The following is a 25,905-nucleotide window of genomic DNA, read 5'->3' on the forward strand; positions in this document are numbered from 1 at the left end:
GGAATGTACAGTATTTAAAAACTTCAAAATTATTCAAATCACCAAGAAACCACATTAGAATAGAATGTTTTCTTTATACAATAATAAAAGACAATTAAATTAAGTCACAGAAAATGCTGTCTGTGGCATAAATAACACTCATGAGTCGCAAAAATGAATGTTGAAATCTTTACTTTTACCCTGTGCTAACTAACAAAAAAGTGCTGGATCAAGCAACCACACCAGATGATCCTGAAAGGTGTCATATTTTAAATTCTTCCAGAGGTCAACAGAATATCTCTGCTGTGAGCGTAATTATTTTGACACCCTCAATCTACCAGCACAGCCTCTGGTGGTTTTGAATCCCTGTATATTACTGAAGATATTTCATCTTACTCATTCAGCAAACCAAGTTTCTGAAATAAGCAAAAATCAATTTTGGCATAATTTGCCTTATTTTGCCACACTTTCATCCTTGTTTCTTTGCCAGGATAAATGTTACTCTACTAGCTCTTTAACACAAATCCCAGTGTTCCATGGCATCTGTCCCTCAGACATTTGGTTATAGAAGAGGTTTTTTAGGTATTTTTTGCAGTAGGCAGAGGGAATTTGGGGGAGGCAGGGATAAGATTTGTTGCTTTGTCACCCAGTTAATTGTGAGGAAAGCTACAGAGAGCTCTACTGACAGATCTTCTCCCAGATGCACTAATAACCAATTTGACTGATTCACCTTGTCACCATCTTCTCCAGGAGAACCACTAGGACCAGCAGGACCAGGAAGTCCTACAGGACCCTGTATTCCATCACGTCCAGCTGGACCTTGGGGACCTTTTTCACCCTGGTTTTGAAGAAAATGAAGCAATCCACATTATCACAGGAGAGTAATGAAAACTTCACTACAGGGAGTCCCAATACCAATACAAAATTAAAACACCTACCCCCCTCCAGTAAAAAAACCCAACAAAACAGAAAACACCACAACAGAAAGAAAACTGTCAAGGGAAGAGAATATGTAAGAGAATTATATGAAGTAATAATGGAATTTGATGTCAAACACACTGGTACTGTAATGCAGAGTGGCTGGGTACAAAGTTTTAATGAAAGACTGATTTATATCCACTCCCTGCTGTGATAGTAACAGGTTGAACCCTTCCTGGTCTCAGAGAGCACAATGAGAAATGTTTTACTGTGTATATATTTGTAAATGCAAAATGAGTAAGTTGGGTATTCAGAGAATACATATTGTACGAGTGGGAGCAAGCAGCATTCTGGAATGAGAAGCGTGTGCAGGGATGGTTTCATGGGGCTGTGGTTACTCACGGGAGCACCCTTCTCTCCGGCGGGGCCTGGGGGCCCCTGGGGGCCGGGCCGGCCCGGCAGCCCGATGGGGCCAGCAGTGCCCGCGGCTCCGCGCTCTCCCGGCGAGCCCTGGAAAAGACAGGGGATAAAGGAATTCTGAGAGCCCTGGGAATGCTGGTGGTTTTCATCAGGCAAGTCACCAGAGAAGCTGTTCAGCAGTGCAAGTTCAGCTGGTTGAAGGTTACACATCCATAATGTGTGCAAGCAAAGAAAAAAGGCTGGAAGGACCAATTTGAAGTTCATACCCAATACAGTTCATACAACACTAATTTTATTTTTTTAAAATACCACTTCCTGTATTTGTTCATCATACTGAGAGTGTCCTTAAAACCAGCCTCTTTTCAAGAACTTACTTCCCTCTACGTTTTCAAAATATATTAACATATTGCTTTGATGAAAGCATATTCACCATATCAAAACACAGGACTAAGCCACAACAAAACCAAAATTTTTAGTAAAGTTTTGTGCTGTTCATTGCTGTGCTGATCACATTTCTGCATTTCAATGCACCTCTGTAAAAATCCATTCAAATATAGTGACTAATTTAGTGTGTTCTGCAGAAGAGGTTTTTGTGTACAGGCATCTTTAGATAAACACAGAAAAAGTTAAAAATGCAATATTAAAAATCAAGGGTGAAACAACAGACACTGTGCATTGAAAACCACTAAAACTACATCTTTGTTTTCTGTCCTTAAAATAATTTACAGTTTTTGCATTGAGTACTGTTAAATGTTTGTTTGCTGTACAAAAATATTTCCCAAATTTTCAGCTTTACACCTTCAAAATAGTTTGCAACACTTCAAAGTTATGATTAGTAATTTCACTTCTTCAACTGATATACTAGAAGCAGCATGATACATCACAGAACAGAAAAATAATAGAAAATAATAATAAAAATAATAAAAGTAAGACCCTGAGATTCTAAATAGCTTTTTTGTTAATCTTTAAACAAGATCAGATTTGCTGTCTTGTAGATACTGGAATTTTAAGATGCTTTCACCTATGAAAACCCTATTTTTTTTGCTTTTACTCATGACATACTTGTCCTGGACTGACCTCATTAGCATAAATGGTACTAATTTAATAATAAAGTCCTTTTCCCTCCACATAAATGTGGAAAGAGAAAGAGTGCTGAATGGTTTCTCAAAGTATTTTAGCAAGTTATTTCAGTAAGATCTAAATTTGCATGAGTGTTTAAAGTATTTGTAGGGAAATCATAGATGACTTTATCCTTCCAGGTGTTGGGGATTTTTTTAAGTCTGGGTGGCTGCCTAAGTTTCTGTTCTATTTCTGTTATTTTAGTTCCTAAGGCTTCAGTGAATTCAACAAGAAAAAGTCATTACCCTACAGCCATACTGCCATGGTCTCTGATCTTGTCAGCTCTCATAAGCTAAACAATTTTAGGTCATCTCATCAGGAGGATGTAAGAATAGAGAGGAAAAAACGCAAATAACTCACTGATCTTTCCTGTGTCAGACAGCAGACACTATCAGAGGCCATAATTTCCAGTAGCTCTTTTTAATCAGCAAACTTTTCACATTTATCTTTGCATTTCACTGAGTTATGAGGATGGACTACACCTTCTTTTTCCGAGGAACTGCTCCTTTCTCTGTGAGAAAGGCCTCTGAGCACAGCAGAACATATTAAATTATAGTCCCAACTCAGAATAGCATTTTAAGCATCTTCTTAAGTCTGTTCTCTCTTTCTGTGTTTCATTTTTTTCTGGTCACTCTGTCCCACTACAAAATAAGCTCCTTATGTTATGAAACCACTTTTTAACCTTTGATCTTGCAGTACTCACATCATGGAATCTTTTTATTAATTTGGTTTTTTTTTGGTTTTTTTTTTTAACTTTTCTACAGACTGGAAGTTTGTGTTTTATCTTGCGTAGCTGCTATACAGACTGTAAACTCATTAGCAACCCTGGTTTTCTCTCACTTCCTGTGAGGAGATATGGAATGACAGCTATTGTGTACATTGCATAGTAGTAGCAATACTTTTTACAGATGGTTAACAAAATGCTCAACAAGTGAAGGTCCCCATGACTGTAAAATGTTGTGAGGTAGATGAAGATAGCTCTAGATGGTTCAGTACTGATAATTGGGTAGCCTACAGCTGGCTTATTTTGAGTCTAATTTGAGCATCCTATTCCTAAATGAGCAAATGAAAAATGACTGCTTGACATTCCAAAGAGCTTTCTCTCATCAGCATCCAGCATTCCACACGGTAGTAGGAGAAGGGAAGAAAACAAACAGAAGCAACAAAGAGAGTAAATTAAAAGAGAACTGTTAAAAAAACTCACTCCCCCCCCCCACCGCCGCATAACAAAAAACCAACCACAACTCCATCCCCAAAAAAAACCCAAACCATGAAGATATCCCCCTCAATCCTGCAGAACCCCCTCTTGCTCTGACGTGCATTCATGCATCTCTTTCTTTTGTCCAAATCCCTCTAAACAGAGTAATTGGCATATGCACAGTATTTGGAACAGTCATTTGTTTGGTATGCTTGCAGATGCATGCAGCAGCCAAACAAAGCTTATAATTGACTATATATGCTAGTTAGAAACAATTGGTATTGGCAGGAAATCACAGGAAAGTCAGCCAGTGGCATGGATTCTCTTCCTATTATAGATGGCAAATGAAGACTCCACTACAATTACACTTCTGTGTGTACCCGCTGTTGGCTAAAAATAGAAGGGAAAATATTTTCAGAGTATTTGATGCTCATGGTCTGCTGTGAGCTTCTGTGAAAAAAAGCAAGCAGTTGTGGTTTAATTCTGGTGCTTGACGGTGCACTGAAGCCCAGTATTAAGGGTACCTCCACACCCTTTTTTTCTTCACCTTTTTTTTTTTTTTTGAACACTGTTTTGAGATAACAAGTTAGTAATTAAAGATGAAACAGATAAAAATCCTACTGAGGACTCTTGGAATACTTAAAGGGCAATTTGGTCCTCTTTGTACCTGAAGTGGCCCACTTGCACTACAATGAGCTCAAAATATATTTTAAAAAATTGAAAATTTTGCCCTTCAAACTCTCTTTTAACTCCTGCTACCACAACATCTATTTATAAAAGACTGGAAAAACAATATGAAAAAATCCTCAGCCTCCTAAGGGTTTCTTTCTATGACTGTTTACCTCAGCAGGAAGGGTGACCCCAACAGGAACAGGTTTATGAACTGAAGTCCTTGGTAGTGTGCTCTCAATACCCATACTCTGTGTGTTTCTGGACTATAATTAATGATTATTTCAGGCTGGCACTGAACACCCATTAGCTGGGGAGCATTAATAGTGTTCCTGGATTTTCTCTTCCAATTTAGTTTCCCATTAAAGGAATACTATTCATGAGCTCTGAGAGACCTTCGTGATTTGAACCAAAGGATGGTAAATGGGGATAATTAAGACATCCTCCTCAAAAAAGCTCTGATTTTTTCAACTAAAACACTAACTTATACACACCCTATAAGAATTAGAAAAACACGGATCATCTGAATTTCAATTCAAACATATGTATTTCAGAATACGGACAGCTATCACTAAATAAGGTGGGTGCTGTTGCCTCACATCTTGTGTAATGTGTCTTTCTGAGGACCGTGACAGGAGTGGCACAGCTCCTGTGTGGACAATGCTGGCTGGCAGAGGGGGCTGTGTCACACATCAGCTTTGCCTGTGCTGGCTGCTCTGTGTGTGCTCAGAAGGGCTCCGGGTCACTGCACCTGAACCATCTGCTTGAGAGGTCAGTCCAGCCTTAGGGGCTCCTTCAACAAAAAATCAAGGCAGGACCTTTAGATTGAAGAGACTATTCTGGTCTATGCTTTCTTGACTTTGATTCATCCTTTCTTTTAACATTTCAGGTTCTTCAGATGGCTAAGATGATATACTTTTTGACTCTCCCTGCTAGATTCCATTCCATTCCATTCCATTCCATTCCATTCCATTCCATTCTTTGTTTTGGTGCCTTTTGGGAATATATATACTGCACAGTGTTAAGAACTGTAAATTCAGGTTTTTGGCATTAAGAATTCAACAATTCATTTTAAGAATTCAAGTCCCATGTATTACTTGTACTGTACTATGTGTGGATTTTTATCCTTGTTTAATGCATTCTAATCTGAATATGAATTGCAAGGACATAAGAGAGCTTTGTTGAAGCACATAGAAATTCAGGTCCTTCATTACTTTTTTTTTTCTAACATGAATAGCTGTGATGATTGATTCTTTTCTTTTTTAACCTCAATTGCACTGCATGAAAGAATTAAGTTGGCAAGATGACGGTCAAAATCTACACAATTCACATTTGGGAATAGCTCCAGCATGTTTTGAATGCCAGTGCATCCTTGTAGAACTTCTTTGCATAAAGCATGACAACAGAGAATAGGTAACTTGAAGCATACTCTGCTATTGAGCTGAAAATGCCAAGAAGGAAAATTCCTGCAGGACATGATTTTACACAGTTGTACAAGGGGAACACAGGAGTACTGGGTTTGCATGGCAAGGGTTTGCTAGCAGAGGACTACAGGGCTGACTTCTGGGAGAAGATGCCACTTTCCCCCATGTCCAGTGGAGCTCACACCAGCTAGCTCCAAGATGGACTGATGGGCTGTCCATGGCTGAGCCCATAGGTGGCAGGGGTAGAACCTCTTGGATAAAGTATTGAAGAAGTGGGGAAAAAATGCCCAGCAGAAGGGGAACAGAGATCCACCCCAGCCCATGGAGGACCCCACACTGGAGCAGGTGGATCCCAAAACAGATTGTGCCCTGTGGACCGCCTGCAGTGGCGCAGGATCTGGACGGGAGCTGTGGCCCTGTGGAGGGAGGAGCCCACACTGGAGCTAGGTTTGCTGGCAGGACTTGTGACCCCTCGGGGGACCAACACTGGAGCAGCCAGCTCCTGAAGGACTGCACTCTGGGGGGAAGCCAGGCTGGAGCAGTTCATGAAGAACTGCAGCCCTGGGAAGGACTCACACTGGACAAGTTCACGGAGCACTGTCTCACAGCCAAGGGACCCCACACTGGAGCAGGGCAAGAGTGTGAGGAGTCCTCCCCAAGTGGAGGAAGGAGTGGCAATGTGTGATGAACTGAGGACCATTCTCCATCCTCCTGCACTGCTTAGAGGCAAGATAAAACAAAAATCAGGAGTGAAGTTCAGCCTGGGAGGAAGGGAGGGTGGGGAGAAAGTGTTTTCAGACTTTATCCTTATCTATCCTACTCTGATTTGATAGAAAATAAATTAAACTCATTTTCCCAGTCTGTTTTGCCCATGATGTAACTGGTGGCTGATCTTCCTGTCCTTATCTTGACTCACAAGCCTTTCAGTGTATCTTGTGTTCTCCTGTCCAGCTGAGGAGGGCAGGGATAGTGCAGTTTGGTGGGCACCTGGCATCCAGCCAAGGCAAGCCCACCACAACTGCATGAGTCCACCAGTCACTATCCGTGGATTTTTCCACTGTGGAAAACCTCTCTCATCTCAAAACCAATTTGACATAAGTGACAAGTATCGAGCAGCAAGTAAATGTCATAACTAAATCTAGTGGCAGAAGGCTTCAGATATTCTCTACCTCCATAATCCATGCATGTTTATTAGTATGCATACTTAGTAGAAGTCTGATCTGTCTGCTGTTTTACAGACTGTGTTAATGAAAACATCCCAGCATCTAAAGAAGAAAAATGTTATTAGGTAATATTGTTTATATTTCCATAGAATTATTACATTTACTTACCATTGGGCCGGGTGGACCTTGTGGGCCTTCCCCTCCTTTCAGACCAGCTGGACCCTAATAAATGGAAAGGGAAAAAAAAAGCTTGTCTATTAAACTGGAAAGTTCAAGAGTAATTTTGCAACACATATAATAGGAAACATGTATAGATCCAAAGAAACAAACCTAAAAAAATTCCTTACTTCTTATCTAGCCAATTATGTTTTTATCTGTTCTCTTATTGCATTTATTTTAAGCACAGTAGAAGACTCAATAAATAAAGGAGTTAGTACATTGTTTCTTTATTTAGAAATATCATGGCAATTGCTCTGATGCTTATATCATACCTGAGCACCTGGAAGGCCTCTCTCTCCAGGGAAACCACGAAGACCTGCTGGTCCATCTTTCCCAGGAATGCCTTGAGGGCCTGGATCACCCTGGGAAATATATTACATTTTGATTAAAAAACATGTTTAAAAATTAGGTGTACAGTGAGTGATGAAAATTAACTACCAGATCCTAGTTATAGTAATGACAAAAAAGATTGTGCCCCCCTGCTATTCACCCACTAATTCTTTTATCAATACAATAGTCTGTAGTTAAATTTATAATGAACTTTGACAGAATACAGTACCAGTTATGGAATACAAATAATGAAAAACACAACAAGCCGTAAAAATGTGTTTAAAGATACATTCAACAAAAAATTTTGATACGCAATTATAATCAAAAATTGAATGGAATTACATAGTAACTAGATAAGTAATATTTTTCTTGTTCCCCAATGACAGCCAAAAATTAAGCAAGGAGTTAAATTTATTCAGTGAAATTCTACCTTGTATTCACTACTACCCATCTGACTTTAAATGCCAATGTACAATTTTCTACCTTGGTGTGAATATGTCATTACTAAGTATTGAATATGACATATTGAATATGATTACTATATTGAATGCATATTATATGCAAATATTTTTTCTTTCGCTTTTATTACAAAAATATTATTTTTTGCTCAAGAGAATTCTCATTATTTCAGTGGAAGCAGACTCAGCTCTAAAATTGGAATCTTCCAGTCTTCCAAGTCCTTCTGGGTGAAACCTGCCAATCATGATTTTACACTGTATGTTCTGATTTTATTCTGCATGTCTTCATGATGATTTGAAATGTCACACTGTCAGCAGTCTATCTGTCCCTTCCTCTTTGTTCCCCAAAGCCACATCATACCTTAGCACCTTCTTTTCCTGCAGCACCTGGGAGGCCTTGTTCACCTGGGGGACCAGGAGGACCTGGATGGCCTCTTTCTCCAATTGGTCCAGTCTCACCAGTAGGACCCTAGGCACAAAAGTACAACTTCAGTCACCTGAAGTTATTTAATGTCTTGAGGGTGTGGGAGGAAGTGGAGAGGAGCAGCTTCTCAATATCCAGCTGTTATGTTACCAAACAGTGTTGCCATTGGTTAGCGTACATTCCTCACCTTCCCTCCAGGCAAGGCTGACTTACAAAATATCTTTGTCCTATAAAATAAATCTTGCATTGCATTTTGCCTGCAGACACGTCTGTTCAGCTTCCAAAGAGTGAAATCCTGACCTTGTTCCTTAAGCACTGAAGCTTTAAAACACAGCGTGTATGGGAGAAGGTTATAAAAAGGACACAGGAGAGAAATCCATGTACTATTCTTGTCTTGAAACAGTTCTGTACTGTTGCTTTTCTGAATAACAGGAATTGTAAGGCAGGAGAGTTGAAAGATCACTCTTCAGATTCCCTAGCAGAAAAGTTCCACTGAGGGAATTAGCTAAATAGGCTCTAAATGCTTGATTAAGTTGTAAGATAATAAGGTTAAATCAAATGAAATTTTGATAATTTATCTCTTCACAATCTAAAAGTTACTGAAAATTTTTCTCCGGCAAGAAATTCACACATAGCATTGTTCTTTCTAAAATGGTAGAGAAATGTGTCTCTTTGACTTCTGTAAACCACCAATTTCATAATCACATTAAAAAACCCTGAAACAACAACAAACCAACAAAAAACCCAAATCAAAATAAAATGGACAGGTAACCCAAATATTTTTTTTTGGTGGAATCACTGATGATTACTAAGTATAGCTTTCTAATATCATTATGCAACTTTGGTTACAAAAGTTAATATAAACATTGATATGGTCCTTTTAACACAGCAAAAGCAACTGCCTTATTCATATTATAACTATTAAACATTGGTCTGATGAAGTCAGCTATGAAATGAAATTATGTACCTGAGGGCCAACAACACCACCAGGACCAGGAGGACCAGTTTTTCCTTGAAAACCCTGTGAAAAAATTACAGAATATTACATTAGCCTTTACAAGTTATAAAAGAGCAAAATTCATATCTGTGCTGAAGAGGTGAATGAGAAATTCCATGTCACACATTCCTTCTCTTCCGAAAATAAAAAAGAGAACTCTCTTTTGTCTGTGTATGCCTAGATATGAAATGCTGATTAATCTCTCTTCCATCTCTCAGTTCCCATCTCTCTGAGGTGGTACAGCAGTAAAAATTGTCGTCAGTTTTACAGATCTCTCTAGGAGAACTTGATTAGATGAGTTTGAATGCATAAATGATGCAGCTAAAAGACAGCTGAAAATACATTTTTACATATGTATATTGTGAATCATAAAGCCTGACATAAAAATGCTTTTTAAAGAAAGACACAGATGGACTATTGAGTTGGAAGGGCATTAAAGTGGAGGTGAGACAAAAAGAAATTGAAAAGAAATAAAGATCCAGGGAAGGTGAAGGTTATATAGAAATGGTAGAAAAGGCAATGTGAGTGCCAATGAGAAATCAATGTGATGTCAAAAACAGAACAGAAGATAAATATTTTTGAGACAATTTTTTAGAACATGGAAATTTTACATAATTTTCATTTTCTAATCAGCGGCCCATAATTTCAGGCCAAAATTAGTCAATAATCTGAATGAGAATGTCCCTTTTTAATGGCACTGTTTACTGCATTTTTGAATTATGCTAAATTATTTCTTTCAGATATTAGAAGTGTGTTAGACAGTGCATTCCTGCTGAGTGACTTTAGGGTCCTACACAATATTGCCTGCCAAACAGCCTGTGTCTGTCTCCTGCTCTGCTCACCTGTGTATAAACAAAGGGGTCATCTGGCCCCAGTTTTTTCAAATATTGGGCCCTACTCAGCTTCCCTCTGGGCAGTCTGACTGATAGTTGCCCTATCCCATGAGTTCCTGTTTGAGCTTTTCTGCCTCAATCTGATTCTGTTCCAGCTGCCAGACAGATGTTACCAGGGTTCAAGTTGGCCCATAACTCAGGCACCCCCTCAGACTGCTGAAATTATCTGGATTTAAAAAAAAAGAAAAAAAAAAGAAAAAAAAAGAACCCCTTTGTTCTAATGACAGAAAACCAGAAGTGCTCCGGATGGAATCATTCCCATGTCCCTTCCTTTACACAATCAAAGCTTCCTCTGTAAGCCTGTTGTCAGGAAAGACAAAGAAAGCTGAACATCGCCCACTTACTGAAAGCACCTTGAGAAGATCTGCTAGTCCCGATTGTGCAGAATGCATTGGTACTTTGTTTCTTGATGCTAATGATGGATTCACTACCCTGCTTTCTCTCTTCTGTTACAAGCTTATCTATTCCTACAGATCCAGATTTTAAAAAGATGCAAAAAGCAAAGGAAATTTCAGCAGCAATTGCTCAAGAAGACCTGAACCTTCCATGGCTTCATCTAAAATATTTAGCAACAAAAAAATTAGACTAATGTCTCGTGCGTGTGTGTTTTGAAGTGCCTAAGTAGCCTCTATTTTTTTTGTTATTTTCTGTGAAAAACAATTTAATGACATTATTTATTGTAGTAAGAAGAAGGCCTTCAATTAATTCCAATAGATGCTACAGGTAGTATATTTCTATTTTGTCTTTTCACAAGCATGAAACACTAAATTCTTCTGTAATAGCAGACAATCTAGCAATTTTCACTGTTGATGCCTCCTGCCAAACTGAGATTGACATCATTGAAATTTATAATAACTTCTAAGTACAAACTGGCATAATGTTGGTTTTTAGTATAAAACTTATTCCTACATTTATATTCCAAATTATTTATCATGATATTACTGTTCCTATGTCTACAATTTCAACAAACAACATCAGTTCTTCAAAGTGTATATGTCTTACTGGGAAAAAAAGTTGCAGCCTCTTCTCCACCAATAGTTACCTCAGTTGCTGTCAACATGTGCTTATTATTCCATAAACAAACTGCAGAGTGCACCCTGGGAATCTGGCTCTCTAATTTCTTAAGCTTGACTATGTCTCTTATCCTAATTCCCTAATTGCTGAAATGCCCATATGCAGCAATGAACTTTATAATAAGATATGTGTCTAAATAAGAAACAGAATTCTTAATACCCTTATCTACCAGTGAGTGCAATGAAAGTTGTGTATTTATACACTTTTTTAAAATCTGAAGTGGGTATGTTCTTCAGGAAAAGAAAGCCAACAAGCCTACTGATTGATTTAAAACCATCTGGTTTTCTACAAAAAACACATATATGAGAACCCATGGGGAAAAATATTTTAAACCTAGTTTTGGCCCAAGTTTACAAACACACAGGGCAGAAAACAATTCCAATGAAAAGCTGCACTTGCTCCTAAGTTACTCAAGATTTTTATTGGTATAACCCTACTAAACCCAAAGCAATACAAAATTAGAGAACCATAGCACTGAGTAAATCTGAGAGACCTGGTTCAAATTTCACGCAGTGGCATCATCCATAGTTTCACTGTATTTTGAATATTTTGTTAGAAGTTGTATCCCATAATCAGAATGGTTGAGGTTGGAAGGGACCTCTGGAGTCATATTTTGTCCAACTGCTCTGCTGAAGCAGGCCCACTGAAAGCTGGTTGCTCAGGAATATGTCCAGATGGATTTTGAATACCTCAGATGGAGACTGCAGCCTCTCTGGGGACTCTGGGACAGTGCTTGGTCACCCTCACAGGGAGAAAGCATTTCCTGATGTTCAGATGGAACCTCCTGTGTTTCAGTTTATGTCTATTGCCTCTAGTCACTGGGCACCATGGAAAAGAGCCTGGCTCCATCTTCTTTACAGCTCCCTTCAGGTATTTCTGTACTTGGGTAAGACCTGAGCTTTCTCTAGGCTGAGCAGGCCCGGCTCCATCAGCCTTTACTCACAAAGAGATGCTCCAGTCCCTTAATCATCCCAGTGGCCCTTTCCTGGCCACTGTCCAGGAGCTCTCTCTAGTCCTGAGGAGCCCAGAGCTGGACACTGCTCCTGGCCTCAGCAGGGCTGGGCAGAAGGAAAAGATCCCCCTGCTGCAGCACAGAATGCTCTCTGCTTTCTTTGCTGTACTGGCACATTAATGGCTCATGTTCAAAGCACTAAAGGTAAAGGGAAAATTCCAACTTTTTAACAGCAGACTAAAGAACGAGTTTGAGCTTCCTGCGTTGTAAACAATGTAAATAATTGATCCTTATGGTACACAACAGTCTTTGCATAATTGCAAAGGAAAAGAACAAAGAAGATGTCAATAATATTTCATACACAAAAAAGTCACTATCATTGCAAAGCATTACATTGTGACAATGCTACAATACTAGCAGAAAAAAAATATTTTCAGAGGGATGTGTTACTCCAAGCTCTGTGCTCCTCCTTCCAGCAGTGGAAGTGACTCAGCAGTCACTAACAGATTTCCAGTGAAGCTGGAGCCTAAAACGCATTCTACATGCTGAGAAAATTTCTCAATAAATTAATTTATGGCTTTCTCTAGCTCTGAAAAATCCAAGTGAGAATTTTTATTTTATAATGGAATATGAGTAACATTCTGACACACGGAAGTAGTGTGTTTTTTAAAGTTAATTCAATTAAAAACATGACATAGTATTTTTTCATTTTCATGCCAGAATTTATTAATTGTGATTATTAGATGAGTTACATAGTTTCAAAATTTTATTTTAATAGGTTCAATCACTCCTGATCCTACTTTCTAAAGGTTTTGGCTTTTCATTTTTCTAGCTGTTTATCATCACTTAGACCTTTTTTTATGCTACTATTTTTGGTACATGGCATTCAGGGAGAAAACTACTGTATAGTAATTGTCTCAAAAATCTTAATTCAAATAGAGATTTGGGTATTAATCTCTCTTACTTCTATTGAATATTTAATCTCATTCTGATGTAACTAACTGGACATAGCAAAGAATAACCTCACACTTGTATCATGGGAGCAAAAGAAAGCTTTCTCATGCCCCATCTACAAGAAAAGTACAGTTATGTAACCTCTTGGTGCCAGCCTCTTTTCCCTGTTGTCTCTATTTCTTTGGTTTTGATCACATAACCATGACCTTTAGAACAACACTAACACAGCAGAGTACATTTACTTACAGTCTCACCCCGCTGTCCTGGGTGCCCAGGCAAGCCATCTTTTCCAGGTGGACCCTGAAATTATAAAATACATAAATCAAGCTATTTCTTAGCCATCCTCAAAAAAAAGCATGCAATTAGCTGTCAGAATTTCTGCCCTTTGTTTATTTCTAGACTAGTCTTTGGTAACTTTAAACTGCTCCTATATTAGCTAACTAGAATTTTAATAATATTTTAAACTTGTGTCCTTCCTATAGTGTCTTAACACTTGCTCGGAAAATGACTGTTGCCAAATGCAAACATGTTCAAAATACATTTCTGTAAATTCAGAAATCATGGAAAGTCCCTATACCTCCATTTTTCTTTGGTTAATGACTCAACACAAATCTAAGCATTACAGGAGTATGAAATTTCAGGTTTTGGAATTGGAAATAAAAGTAACAAATGCATGGGAGAAAAAAAATCACAGGTGCTTTGCTGCTTTTGTACTGCACATGACCAGAGGCACAGCAGAAAAGCACCAAGACTGGTTCAGGGAACAGCTCAAATGTGCTATTACTTCTGTATGTTCCTGCTACTAATTAATGACTCCTTCCTCTTCATTTTTCCTCAGTGAATCAAAAATTCAAGGAAAATATACAGCAGCAAAGTAGCATTTTGCCTGAACTCGGTGTGTCATGTGCTCTCTGGCAGGATGTACCAGATTTGCAGCTGGGTGGATTACTCTCAATATTTTAAGAGCTGCACCAATGACTATGTTAAATATGTGAGCCCAAACCCTTAAGGCTCAACAAGAACATTTTTAATCTATACATAAACCACCCCTTACATAAATTATCAATGATTTACTTTTGAGACACTCTACAAAGACCTGTATTCACTTCCTGTTGTTGCACGAACTTAATAAAAGAGATGTGAGATACTTACTGGAGGTCCCTTTGGTCCGGGGAATCCAACAGGTCCCTGAGGCCCTTGTGGTCCCTGGATTTAAGGCAACCAAACAAGTGAAGTTTTACTCAAGCTGGATTGAAAAGTTTGTTTCAATTATAAAATATAGGAATCCTGCAGGTAATGTCTGGATTTAAGCATAAAGCCTCAGCCACACTGTCATAAATATCGGTAGTCACAATGCACATGCGCAGACACTGGAGGGATTTCCTGAAAGCAATAGTGCTTGTGTAGGAATCCAGTAAAAAAATGAGGAAAACTACTTAACTCAACTATGTTTGCATCTTACCCCTAAAACTGTGCATAATAAAGTAGGAACCAACTGTGAGTTAGAAGCACTGTTCTTCCATGTTGCATAAACAAGGTAATTTATTTAATAGTTTGGTCATCTTTTTAACTTTCAGTCAAATATTCATCTTTGGCAATTCCTAAACCCTGATAATATTTCAAACCAGTACAACAGTACAAAATTCCAAAAAGAATAAACTTTTCAGAGTTAGCTGCGGTTAAATACAGCATGTTTGCTATTATGAAAAATAGTTGAAAAATCCCATGAAACAGGAACATTTTATTTTTATAGTTTTGTATATATACAGATATATGGAGAGAGAAAGTTTTCATGCAGCATGGTTTTACAAATTTAGCTAAAGATGAGCAACTGACTTAGTGCATTGTAGGCATGTGTACATGCATGTATGTTCACATGGAAATACCTATATCACAGATATTTACACTAAGTACTAGCTTACATGACTCTTTCTGAAGTTGTTATCAAAAAAACCCCAGAGGCCAGCTTTTAAATTTACTGTTGACATTGTGAAAGGTACTATGTCAGCTTATGAAAACCCTTTTTGCTCTTAAGTTTTTAGTGTACTAAGTAAAATCTTAAGAGTCTTATTCCTTTTACATGGTTCCACAGCTGAGTTATGCACCCATGCCATATGTGGAAGACTTTATCCTATTCTATTTGGTGTATGATGTGTGGGTTTGCTATGACATCAGTCGTCCAAATATGTTAAAAATGTTGGTTTGATGCAGAAGACTTGAAGCAGGAAGCCACATCTCTCAAATTATCCCACCCTTTTGCTCCTGGGACTTCCATAAGCCTCATTCCTTAGAGCCCAGGCTTGCAGGGCACAGCTGCCTCCTGAAGTGGGCAAAGCACTACACAAATGTAGTTGGGGAGAGGATCCCTTGTGCCCAGCCTGGGAGAATTTGATCTTAAATGAATCTTATTCCAGGGCAAACTTCTATTATACTGAAATGCTAAATCTGAATCAATTAAGAAGTGCTAGGTATGGGGAGAAATCTTTGTGATCTTGCTGCCCATCCTTTTTTCTTTTTTTTTCCTGAAAAGATGTATAAGTCTGTTTCTGAAACCTTCATAACACAAAAATATGCTCCATAGGGGGGTTTGGGTCATTTTTCAATATGCCATGTCTGTGAGCAAATTAACTTTCCACATTTGTTTCTGGATATAACATAAAGCTTAAAAAAAAAAAAAAGGTGGAGCTTTATAGAGGAAAGCTAATAAAATTGACTCAGCTACAAAATAGCTGAATGAAATTGGTCAGTCTCAGAAACTGGGTTTTAGGAACACAAATTGAAGTTTTACATTTAAAGGCACCTTCTTTCTCAACAATTTCCCCTGTTCTCAAGCTTTGAGGCTTTCTAAGGAAAAAACTTTATATTTTTCTTTTCATTCACAATATAGCTTGCAGGTTTCAAGTCAGGAGACTGACAGATTATGTGAGAAAAAGCACTAGAATACTAACAGCATGCTATCAAAATTACATTTTCATTCTTGTTATTAAGTTTCATTTTAACAGTAGCTACACAGGATAGATTATTTATTATTTTCATGTTTGGTAGCTGTCATAGTCTCAGAGGAGTAGAGATGACAGTTTTATTTTTTGGCTGACACCCCTCTTGGGAAGCAAATAGATACCTCACACTTATATTACACAAGTGATGAGAAACATGTTGCTCTATGATTCTTCATCTCTTTGCTTTTATCAATTTCTCTCCAGGGATGCCTTCATCTTGGATTGATCTGCTCATTGTTTTAGTATCCCCATAATTTCTCTCCCTTGCAAACTCCTGGAGCTGTCAGAAAGCTTCCACAAGGATCTGCTATTCCCCTTCTAGTAGGCTGCCTCTGATCCTCCTCAGTGTAAAGCAACCTACATTTTCTTTCTTGGTCTATGCCTCTTTCCATCTCACATCCTACCTAATGCCAAAAAAGGTGACATTATGGAGGTGGGGAAAATGCACAAGGTGCTCCCTCCTGAAGAATAACACTCCTACAGAACACTGGGACCTTGCTGTGGATACTGGGAGAAGAGCTTTAGGCTTCCTGGATGAAAAAGGTCAGCAGTTTAATGAAATATGTCAACAAAAGAAAAGTTTAAGCTTTGCAAAAATGCTTTGGCAGAAAGCTCATCCATTTAAACTGACTTGGTTTTTAAGTGCTGCCATTACAAAAACAATTTATTAATACTCTTTTTTCTTTATAGTGCTGTACAATGACCTGTGTAGTGGATTTGTGTATTGATTGGTCAGATAATAGCAAGCAGAAAATTTTGTTTTAGAGAGAACAATAGGATTTCTGAAGCATGCAGAAAAATAGGTTGAAGGGAAATCTTAGCTGATCAGAACAAAAATAACTCAGCTGCTTCAAAAAAGGATCTTCTGGAGTGTTTGCTTAACCAATGAACAGGTAGTAAACTGCAGTAAGTGAGGAATTCTGAAGAGCCTAAGCTGTGAGTACACCTGTAATTCATAGGAATGTATACAAAGCACATGGATGTAACACAAAGTGTGTATGTACTCTCTGTGTCCTATGTGTACAAAACTGAGATACTGTTGGAAGAAACTTTCAGCAAACTTCAGCCACCCCATTCATAACTGTGAAAAGCATCATTGGAACTGAGGTTTTGTTAGTTCTGGTTGCCCTGGTCAAAGTAGCATAAGAATATGAGAAGAACTGAGAATAAAACAAACCACACTCCTATACAGTGGGAAAAACAAAGATGGCTTTCACAAACCCTTTCGCCTGGTGGGCCAGGAGGACCATCATTGCCTGAAGTGCCCTGGAAGGGAAAGAGAGTACATTCAAGGATTTACATTTATTTAGAAGAAACAGCCTGTAGCCAATCTATACAGTGTGCTGGACAATTACCTTTGGACCTGGTTTACCAGTGGGACCTCTGGGACCTCTTGAGCCTCTTGGACCCTGTCAATTTAACACAGATGCACTTGATGACAAATGCTGGATATTATAATCTAATAAAAGCAATTTGTCACAGTATAGTGGATGCAATTTACACACAGAAGCTTCTAAATTGCAAATCAAAAGAACTTACTGTTGGTCCTCGCTGTCCTCTGGGGCCTGGTTTGCCATGCAACCCCTGGAAAGAAAAGTTCACAGGAATCATCTTAGCAGGCACTCTATTTGTGAGATAAAGTTTTATTGTACTGAAGTGGAGGCAGATAGCAACTCCCTTATGTTTAAATGTTATTTTACCTTTAGCTATCTACTTTGCATTTCAATTTACAGAATCATGGTCCTTGATAAAACTGGTTATCTTTCTAAGTTCACTGGTACTTGTGGCTAAATGCACTAAATTTGCCTGTGAGTCAGATCCTGTCAGAGGCATTAGAACATTTTAAATCACAATAAAACAGTACTGAAGGCGGCACACAACAAGCAGAGTCCCTCTGCAGTAGTCTAAAGGACTTGGCATTGTGAACACCCTTAAAACAAAGTTCCTGGATTCCCGTGGACAGCTCCACAGGTTAATAGAGAAAAGACAGGGCAAGCCTCTCTTCATTTATAACAGAAATGGGCACTGTAATGCCTACCAAAATTATGCACACTTGACAGAGATTCAGAACTTGCCAGAATACCAGTCCTTACTTTTTGTTTTAATATATCTCCTAATCATGCTGAACATGATTTTTTCTTTAGGCTCTGCACTCGAATTGCTGTGCATTGTAATGCAGAGAATCTTAAAATTCAAGAAAGTATTTTTCAGGTAGAGAAAGGAACCTGATGGCTGGTACTTTTGAATCTCTGAGGTAAACAAACCAGCAACCAAAAAATCAGAGATGTCCTGGCACAGAGCTTCCCTTTATCAGAAATTAATTAAATGCATTCACCTGTTTTCTTGGCAGGGGTTCTCTTTTCTTTTCTTTTCTTTTTTTTTTTTCCCCGTTGGTTTTATTTCACTTATCAGAATAAAATTTATGTGCTACTTTTGAAATGCTACTAAGCCTGTGATCTTCTCAAGGACAGGGACTGTCTTTCCTAATACATGTATACATGGTAGCATAAAACACCATGATAACCCTTTAGGCAAGATTAACAATAATATCTGATTCTCATTACAAAACCTGCAGTTATGGGCTCATTGATGATCAGCATCATATTTCAGTGTACCAGCAGTTTGGTGGTATTAATTACATGTTTAATACCCTAGCTGAACTTAAAGCTTTGTGAAGGCCTGAAAACAGATCAATATAGTAAGATTTTCATAATTTTAAGCCTTCTGTTTGATTCTATCATTTTGCTTTTTTCTTTTCAATCTGCTGCCTTTATTAGCAGCTGTCTCATTTTTTCACATGAAATGAGCATTGCTTTGTTGCTTGTGCCTGTGCATAACAATGCATCTTTATCTTAGCTAAAATGATACAAGAGCAATTTAAACCATACATAAGTAATGCAAATGCTATTGGATTTCATATATTTAATCTTAAAATAATGAATTTCTGCTTTAAGAATAATAATATATATTACCTGTTTGAATTGATGTTGCTAACAGCTATGAATTCTGGCTCATATCTTAATTTCACCATCTTTCTAACATACCCTACTATATTCAATTGAATTTTAGAGACAACAGCACAGTGACCTTCTTTCTGATCTATTTTTAATTGTTATAGTTTGAGGAACATGCATAACACATTTCCCCTCACCTGCTTCAAACAAACAAAGTAGCAGAAGATGTAATTTTACATTTTTTAAAATATATGTAATAGTACACATTCTTCATCTTGCCTGGTATATTTTGCCTTTTTGAAGCTAAGCCTAAAAAAAAACTCCCTTGTGGTAAGTCAGAATATTTATGAAATACAAGTTGAATTTCCTTGAGGGTAAATTGCATGGTAGCAGGATAATTCATAGGATACAGGAAAATAGTTCTTGCCAACTCACTCAGCTATACTGTCCAAAAAAACACCCCTAAGCCCTTCAGCAAAGGTGATTTTCATTCTCTTTTTCATATTATATAACTATGGCAGTATGTGCAGAAAAAAAAGTGCGCAAGTTCTTGTATATTTAGATTAATACCTTAAAGAATTGCAAATAGTACATCAGTGTGTCCTGTTTTACATAAAGATAGAGGTCCATCTTGAATGTGCAAAGCCTGTTTTCATCATTCTTTAGACAGTAACTTGTATCCTTAGGTTTCAGTCTTTTCTCCTAGTGCTGAATTTTAAAAGCTAATAAAGTGTTATGCAAGAATGAATTATCATACCCTTGCACCTTTCTCTCCATTGGCACCTGGAAATCCTGGGAAACCAGTTGAGCCCTATGTAAGAAACCAGTGCAAATGTCAGAGGATATCAAGAGCAAAACAGTGGTAGAGCCAACATAAAGCACAACTCCAAAGTCATGCGCATTATACATGTCAGACTTGTAACTGCAATGGCTGTAAATAAACTTACCATAATGCCTCATGTCCAGAAAGCATTAAAAAAGAAAAATCAATGTATAGAATGGACATTATTTGTCACTTATTAGACAATAAAATATTCATTAAATCTGCACCTTTTTTTTAAAGGAGGAAAGCATTAATTAGTAACAGCCCACCAGAAATAACTGTATCATAATGAAGACAAACAAACAAGGCCTTGTTGTCTCACAGTAAGATAATTCTTTAAAAAAATAGTTCCAAAAAATGGTAAGGATTTGCCACACACTCTACTCACTTTACTGAGCTGTAAATTAATTACTTCAAGTTCTTTACTCACTGTAAACCAAACAATGGACACTTTTATTTAACTGATCCATGCAACTCACACATAGGCAGAATTTATGAGATTATCTGACTTGAAACTGCTCCCAGCTCTATTCCTCCTCCTTTTTTCCTCCCCTTTCCTTCTGCTAACTGCCCAGTCCAATGGGAACAGTACTATTTTTTTCTTTCATTCTGGCAGAGAGGTCCAGCAGACATTTTACCTGCCAAGGTTTTAATTTTTCATAAGGAACTTGGGATCAAAGAGGCAATAATCATGATAAAATATACTTTTAACTGACTTGGGATGAAAATGTAGAGAGTGTTTGGTTTGGTTGGCCACTAAAATTTACTAACCAGAATCCCTGCTGTCACAATGTATCTATGTCTGTCTGCTAACAGCAGCTTGCTGTTAGCATCTTAAGTGGCAAATAAAATGCATGTAACAAAAACCTAAAATATAATTTCTTGGTGCTCTTTGAAATGAACTTTTTTTTTCCTCTTGTTCTTACTTCTGTTTTTCCTCTAATGAGTCTTGTTTTACATAACCATTCCAATTATCCATAAAAGACTTAGGGGCAGGGCAACTTCACTAACACAGACTTTAATGAAACCCTTACTGATATTGACTGGTGGCAGAAAAGTAATATTTTTCTTCCTTCCCTTTCATATTCCTTTTCCTTTAATTTCCTTTCCTACTTCTTAAGTCTTCACTAGTTATAACTTTATATAATAATAAAACTAAAAATTTTATTCTGTGAAGCCCAAGCATGCTCTTTAAAATTAAAAGGCTGGAAAAAAGCCACACCAAATGATGGGGCACTAGTAGTCATGACTTAGTTGTAAATATCATACATGTACAGCAGTTTTTGCTACTGTGCTAATCAAGAGGGACTGGATTAGAGAAAAATAAAAGTGTACTGAAAATTATTAGATAAAGGCAGTACTCTAAAAACAATTCTTAGAAAAAAACTTAATGAAAAGCAAGGAAGTATCAACCAAAAGAATGATATCAACTGTCTTGACAATATTAGCATTTCCTATTTGCTTTACATAGCTAACATTTTTTCTGCTGCTTTTTTCTCACTCCCTCATGTTAATTTAAACTCAGCAGTGACTCAGTTTCCCAAGAAGTCTCTAGTGAATTATCTATTGTAGCTGTCATTAGTCTTTCTTGGAAATTTAGGCCAAAAATTGGAAGAGCAACAGTGAATGCAGCTTGACAACGAGTTTCAATTTTAATGTGATAAAAATTTAAATGAAAGGAAGTTCTTGATCAAGTCCTTGTTGAAAAAAGAATCAATCAACTTTTATTTGAAACATTACATAATTTTTGTTTTTAGAACTGAATAATGTAAAACTCTTATCTTAGATTTTTCAAAAGACAATTCTAAAGGAGAACAATGAGACTAAAATCTCAGCCATTTTGAGTTAAGAAACTGAAGCCAAAACACCTGTGTCTTTCAAGGTGAATAGTTTTCATGAATATTTTGCATAGATTTAATATTTTTCACTAATGCAGTGTTCAGTGAATAAGCATTCTTCAGACAGTCCATTCACTTGACTAAAAAGGGTTGAAGTATAGGGCTAGTGAGAAAAACACTTTCCTAGTCAGGAAGTTGTATTTCATTCAAAAACCTGCATAATTTCAAATTTGGAAATAAAAATAAATCAAAAGTAGAATAGAACTGAGGATTTTTTTCTGCAGGTTGATTGTTCAGATGTATAGGAGTGGTAAGGGATTCTTTACTTGTGATATTTACCTAGATGGGAATTCTTTGAGAAGGGCTGGAGCTACAATGCCTCCCTAATGGACTCCTCTACACAGTGAAATGTCTGTGGAACTATGATTTTATTCCATCTTTTTTCTTTCTAATTCTCAGAAAAGAGATTCTGCAATTAATTCAACATGCCCATTTCCTAAATATGGGTTCGGATGAACTTGACAGAAATTTGTTTCATAAAAATGTTTTAAACCAGAAGCCCCTGTGTGGTTTTCTACTCCAAATATGTAAAGTAGCTGAAAGAAAATTTTAAGACCTTAATTTAACTAAGGAGTGTGTTTTGTCATGTTTGTCTTAAAAGAAACTAAAGGAAAACATGAGGAATATTTGTGAATTATATGTTTCAAAGAAATATGGTTTATTCCATGGAAGAAGCCATAATCACACAAATGGAATGCCTGCACCACACTGAAAATTTATATCACTATCAGCATCCATTTAGTCAATATAGTGTCTATTCTCTTTCAAGAATGCCATTCCTTGCTTTTGCAATTGTTTAGTGCATGCTGCTCTGATCCTGGCACAATGCAGCTCAGGAGAGGATGCTAAAGGGCATTATATTAAGAAGAGTTAAGAGGTGGTGCTCCATAAAGAGCCTGACCTAGGGGGTCACACTGTAGAAGATGTTACTTCAGAATATCATTGTCAAAAAAGAAAATGAGAAAAATGGCCCTTTTTTTTGATATCCACACCCTGCTTCCCCAAACACAGAAATGAAATAAGTGCCATTGTGACCAGTGTCAAAACACTCAATATACAGCTCATTTACAGCTCACCTTTGGACCTTGTCTTCCTGGATATCCTGGCAGTCCAGGTACTCCAAGCTTGCCCTGCAATGAGAAGTCAGTGTTTAAATTTACTGTATCCTCCTTTGTGGTTCAGCAGGTTTCTATACAAAATAATTTTTTATTATCACAACATAGAGTGATGGTACTCCATGGAATATAATATTAAATTAAATCAATTTCTCATTTTTATAATTAATCACCAGTGGGCTTAGTGCCCCAAACTTAAATTAAAATCCTACTCAAATGAATGAATCCAGAGAAAACAATACCTTGAAGGTTTTTTCTTCCATGAAGTGCTGTGCAGTTCTATGTGGTTGAGATCATTAAATAATAATTATTCTCTAAAAAATCAGGGTATTAACAGGTTTAAATGAGAAGAAATTCTTTTCAATTTATACTATGTCATGGCTGACTTTCATGAATAAGCATGCAAAGAATCAATGCTTTTCTTGAATAGTTCTAAATTGAGACTATGACAAATTATACTCCACTGATTATTTGCTGACAATGGATTTGTCAACAGCCATTACCAACTTGTTGTGTCGAGAAAAGACTGATCAGCACTGACATCAACCATTCCCTGAAATGAAATTCAGTACCCTACTCCATTGAGTTGGTCTCTTTAGACCTCTAGAGGATGAGTGATGGTTTGCCACCTTCAAAAGGCAAGGGAAAGCAGTTTCAAGCTTTGAAAGATGGGAACTCTGGGGATGAATTTCTCTATGTTCTGGAATATCAAATTCTGGAGAAGATCTCAATGGAAAAGACGACTGTAAGGTATCATATATGGTTACTCTGCAGTAACCATAGATAAATAGGAAGGAGATTCTTGGATGGGGAAGGAAATTTCCCCAAAAATGTCTATTGGTAAAAAATACAGCATATAAATAAATATGTTGAGTATTATCATATTCATGCAAGCACATGTGTCTGGTGAGACATTATTGAGAACAATTTGTACATTTAAGAAACTACTTATTATGCTGCCTGCTATTTGCCACCCTGAAACAAGCTGCATGCATTGCAATGATATAAATGTTTTACAACATGACAGCACATCAAACTCTTGCCAGATTCAGTGCAAGTTTTGTCCCTGATTTTTTGAGTCAGCAAGCCCAGTTGCCTAGGTTGCAACTGTGAATACAGAATTTTTTTTTTTATTATGAGCTCATTTCTGCTATGTTCCTATTTTTTTGGAACCCTACTTGAGATTTCATTAACCAAGAAAATCCAGCTTTATACCTACTTGGGAAATAGAATTTTCTTATCATGGAATCAGAACACAGAGAATAAGAACTACTGCAGTAATTTCATTACTTTCCTTACAATAATAGTACCTTTGCATTAAATACATCATATGAATGATGAGGGAACAGGATATTTATATCTGCTCTTACAGACTTTCCAAATGTTGTTAGACCTACAAGTTCACAATGACTATTCCAGTTTTTGCACTAAAATAAATATCACAGGACCAGCAGCAAAGAATTCCTCTCTGACTCATTCCATTCTGGCCAAGTGTCTATAAAATATCCCCAGAAGATGTGTGCCTTCCAGTGGGCAAGAAAAGTTGTAAATATTTCTAGAAAAGGGAAAACCTTGGGTCTAAAATTTGAAGGCCAGCTAATAGTGTTATCAACACCAACATTTTTTTCAAATATCTTCTGATATTTAGGTCTTCAGATTCCTGACTTGTATACTGTGAGAGTTCCAAATATGTCACAGTGAAGAAGAAATGGTTGAAAACCTATATTCATAGCAAGCAATTTGAATAAGAACTAAAAATAACTCAAATTTGAATTTAAAATCTACCAACTATTTAAAAAAAGATTTGTTTTGTTTTGATTTGGTTTATGCACCCTCCGTCCTATTTTTTTCAAGAGAGAACTAGAATTGAAGCTATAGTTCACAAAAAAAATTTAAAGGGAAATACTTTCATCAGCATCTGCTCATTTAAGTGATATGTGTTTACACTTATATATATGTAGCATATACCTTTTTGAATAATAATTTTATGTTATTTTATATTATCATACTTCTCCAGTTATTTATATTACCACTCCTGAATTCACCTTTCCTTTCTGACAGTACCCACACACACATTTCTCAGCCTCCTTTCCATCCTTGACACCAAACTCAAATGGTTATTGTTGAAGCCAGGATTCTACAGCGATTTGTACCATGTGCTTGATTTCTCTTTTTTCACCATCCTTTTATCAGTCCTCCCTCTTATCACCCCCTTTCCCTTTTGCCAATCCTATTTTGGATTTGTATTCAGGAAATGTTTTCCATTAAAAAAAATCACAAAAAAAGTCACAATTTGTTGTAATATGACTCAATATGAATTCACTCTTCGGCAGAACCTTTATTCTCCTTTGTGCCCAGCAATTTTATTTGCATTGTGTTTTCCACAGCTGGCAGGCACTGTATATAATTCAGGATGAGAGTGGAGTTGCCTTATGTTCTGGTGGAGTACTACAATGCCTCTCTGCATACTTACAAGACAAGGATTCTCAATCCTTGATCAAAGGGGAACCCCAGTGGTCTGCTGCAGTGGTGTCACAAAAAGACATGGCAGATCTGAAGGCTTGTTTTTCAGTGATGGAGGTTATGGATTCCAGCTATGCTGTGAGGCAATGGCATGTTTATGTTGATTTCTGGCTACTGACCTTTTCCCCAGCTGGACCAGCAGCACCTGGGTCCCCAGATGGACCTGCTCGACCCTTTGGACCTTCTGGGCCATCTTCTCCTCGTGGACCTGGCTGACCAATTTCTCCCTAAAATACATCACCTTATAAATATGGAACAATATTCATGCATATATTGGAAAGATTACCTACAATTACTTGAAAATAAATTTTCAGTAAATCTAAACAGGGAATAGAACCATACAATAGTTTGGGTTGGAAGGAACCTTTAAATGTCATCCAGGCTTCCTGCAGTGCACAGGGA

At 37.3% G+C, this 25,905-nt stretch overlaps 1 protein-coding gene across 6 annotated transcripts in view; it reads right to left on the reverse strand.

Annotated features, from left to right (window-relative positions):
• COL11A1 (collagen type XI alpha 1 chain) overlaps positions 1-25,905 on the reverse strand; it is a 129,273-nt gene that overhangs the window by 31,207 nt on the left and 72,161 nt on the right. For all 6 annotated transcript variants that reach the window (XM_038144469.1, XM_038144474.1, XM_038144473.1 and 3 more), the window contains 14 exons: positions 25,623-25,730; positions 22,942-22,995; positions 19,902-19,955; positions 17,730-17,774; positions 17,546-17,599; positions 17,412-17,456; positions 14,344-14,397; positions 13,438-13,491; positions 9,289-9,342; positions 8,259-8,366; positions 7,382-7,471; positions 7,059-7,112; positions 1,300-1,407; positions 710-817 (listed from right to left, as the gene is read on the reverse strand). In XM_038144469.1, coding sequence (XP_038000397.1) covers positions 710-817; positions 1,300-1,407; positions 7,059-7,112; positions 7,382-7,471; positions 8,259-8,366; positions 9,289-9,342; positions 13,438-13,491; positions 14,344-14,397; positions 17,412-17,456; positions 17,546-17,599; positions 17,730-17,774; positions 19,902-19,955; positions 22,942-22,995; positions 25,623-25,730 — 990 coding nt within the window. The remainder of the gene's footprint in view (positions 1-709; positions 818-1,299; positions 1,408-7,058; positions 7,113-7,381; positions 7,472-8,258; positions 8,367-9,288; positions 9,343-13,437; positions 13,492-14,343; positions 14,398-17,411; positions 17,457-17,545; positions 17,600-17,729; positions 17,775-19,901; positions 19,956-22,941; positions 22,996-25,622; positions 25,731-25,905) is intronic.

This window comes from Motacilla alba, chromosome 8 (assembly GCF_015832195.1).
Source record: "Motacilla alba alba isolate MOTALB_02 chromosome 8, Motacilla_alba_V1.0_pri, whole genome shotgun sequence".
Classification (NCBI taxonomy): Eukaryota; Metazoa; Chordata; class Aves; order Passeriformes; family Motacillidae; genus Motacilla; species Motacilla alba.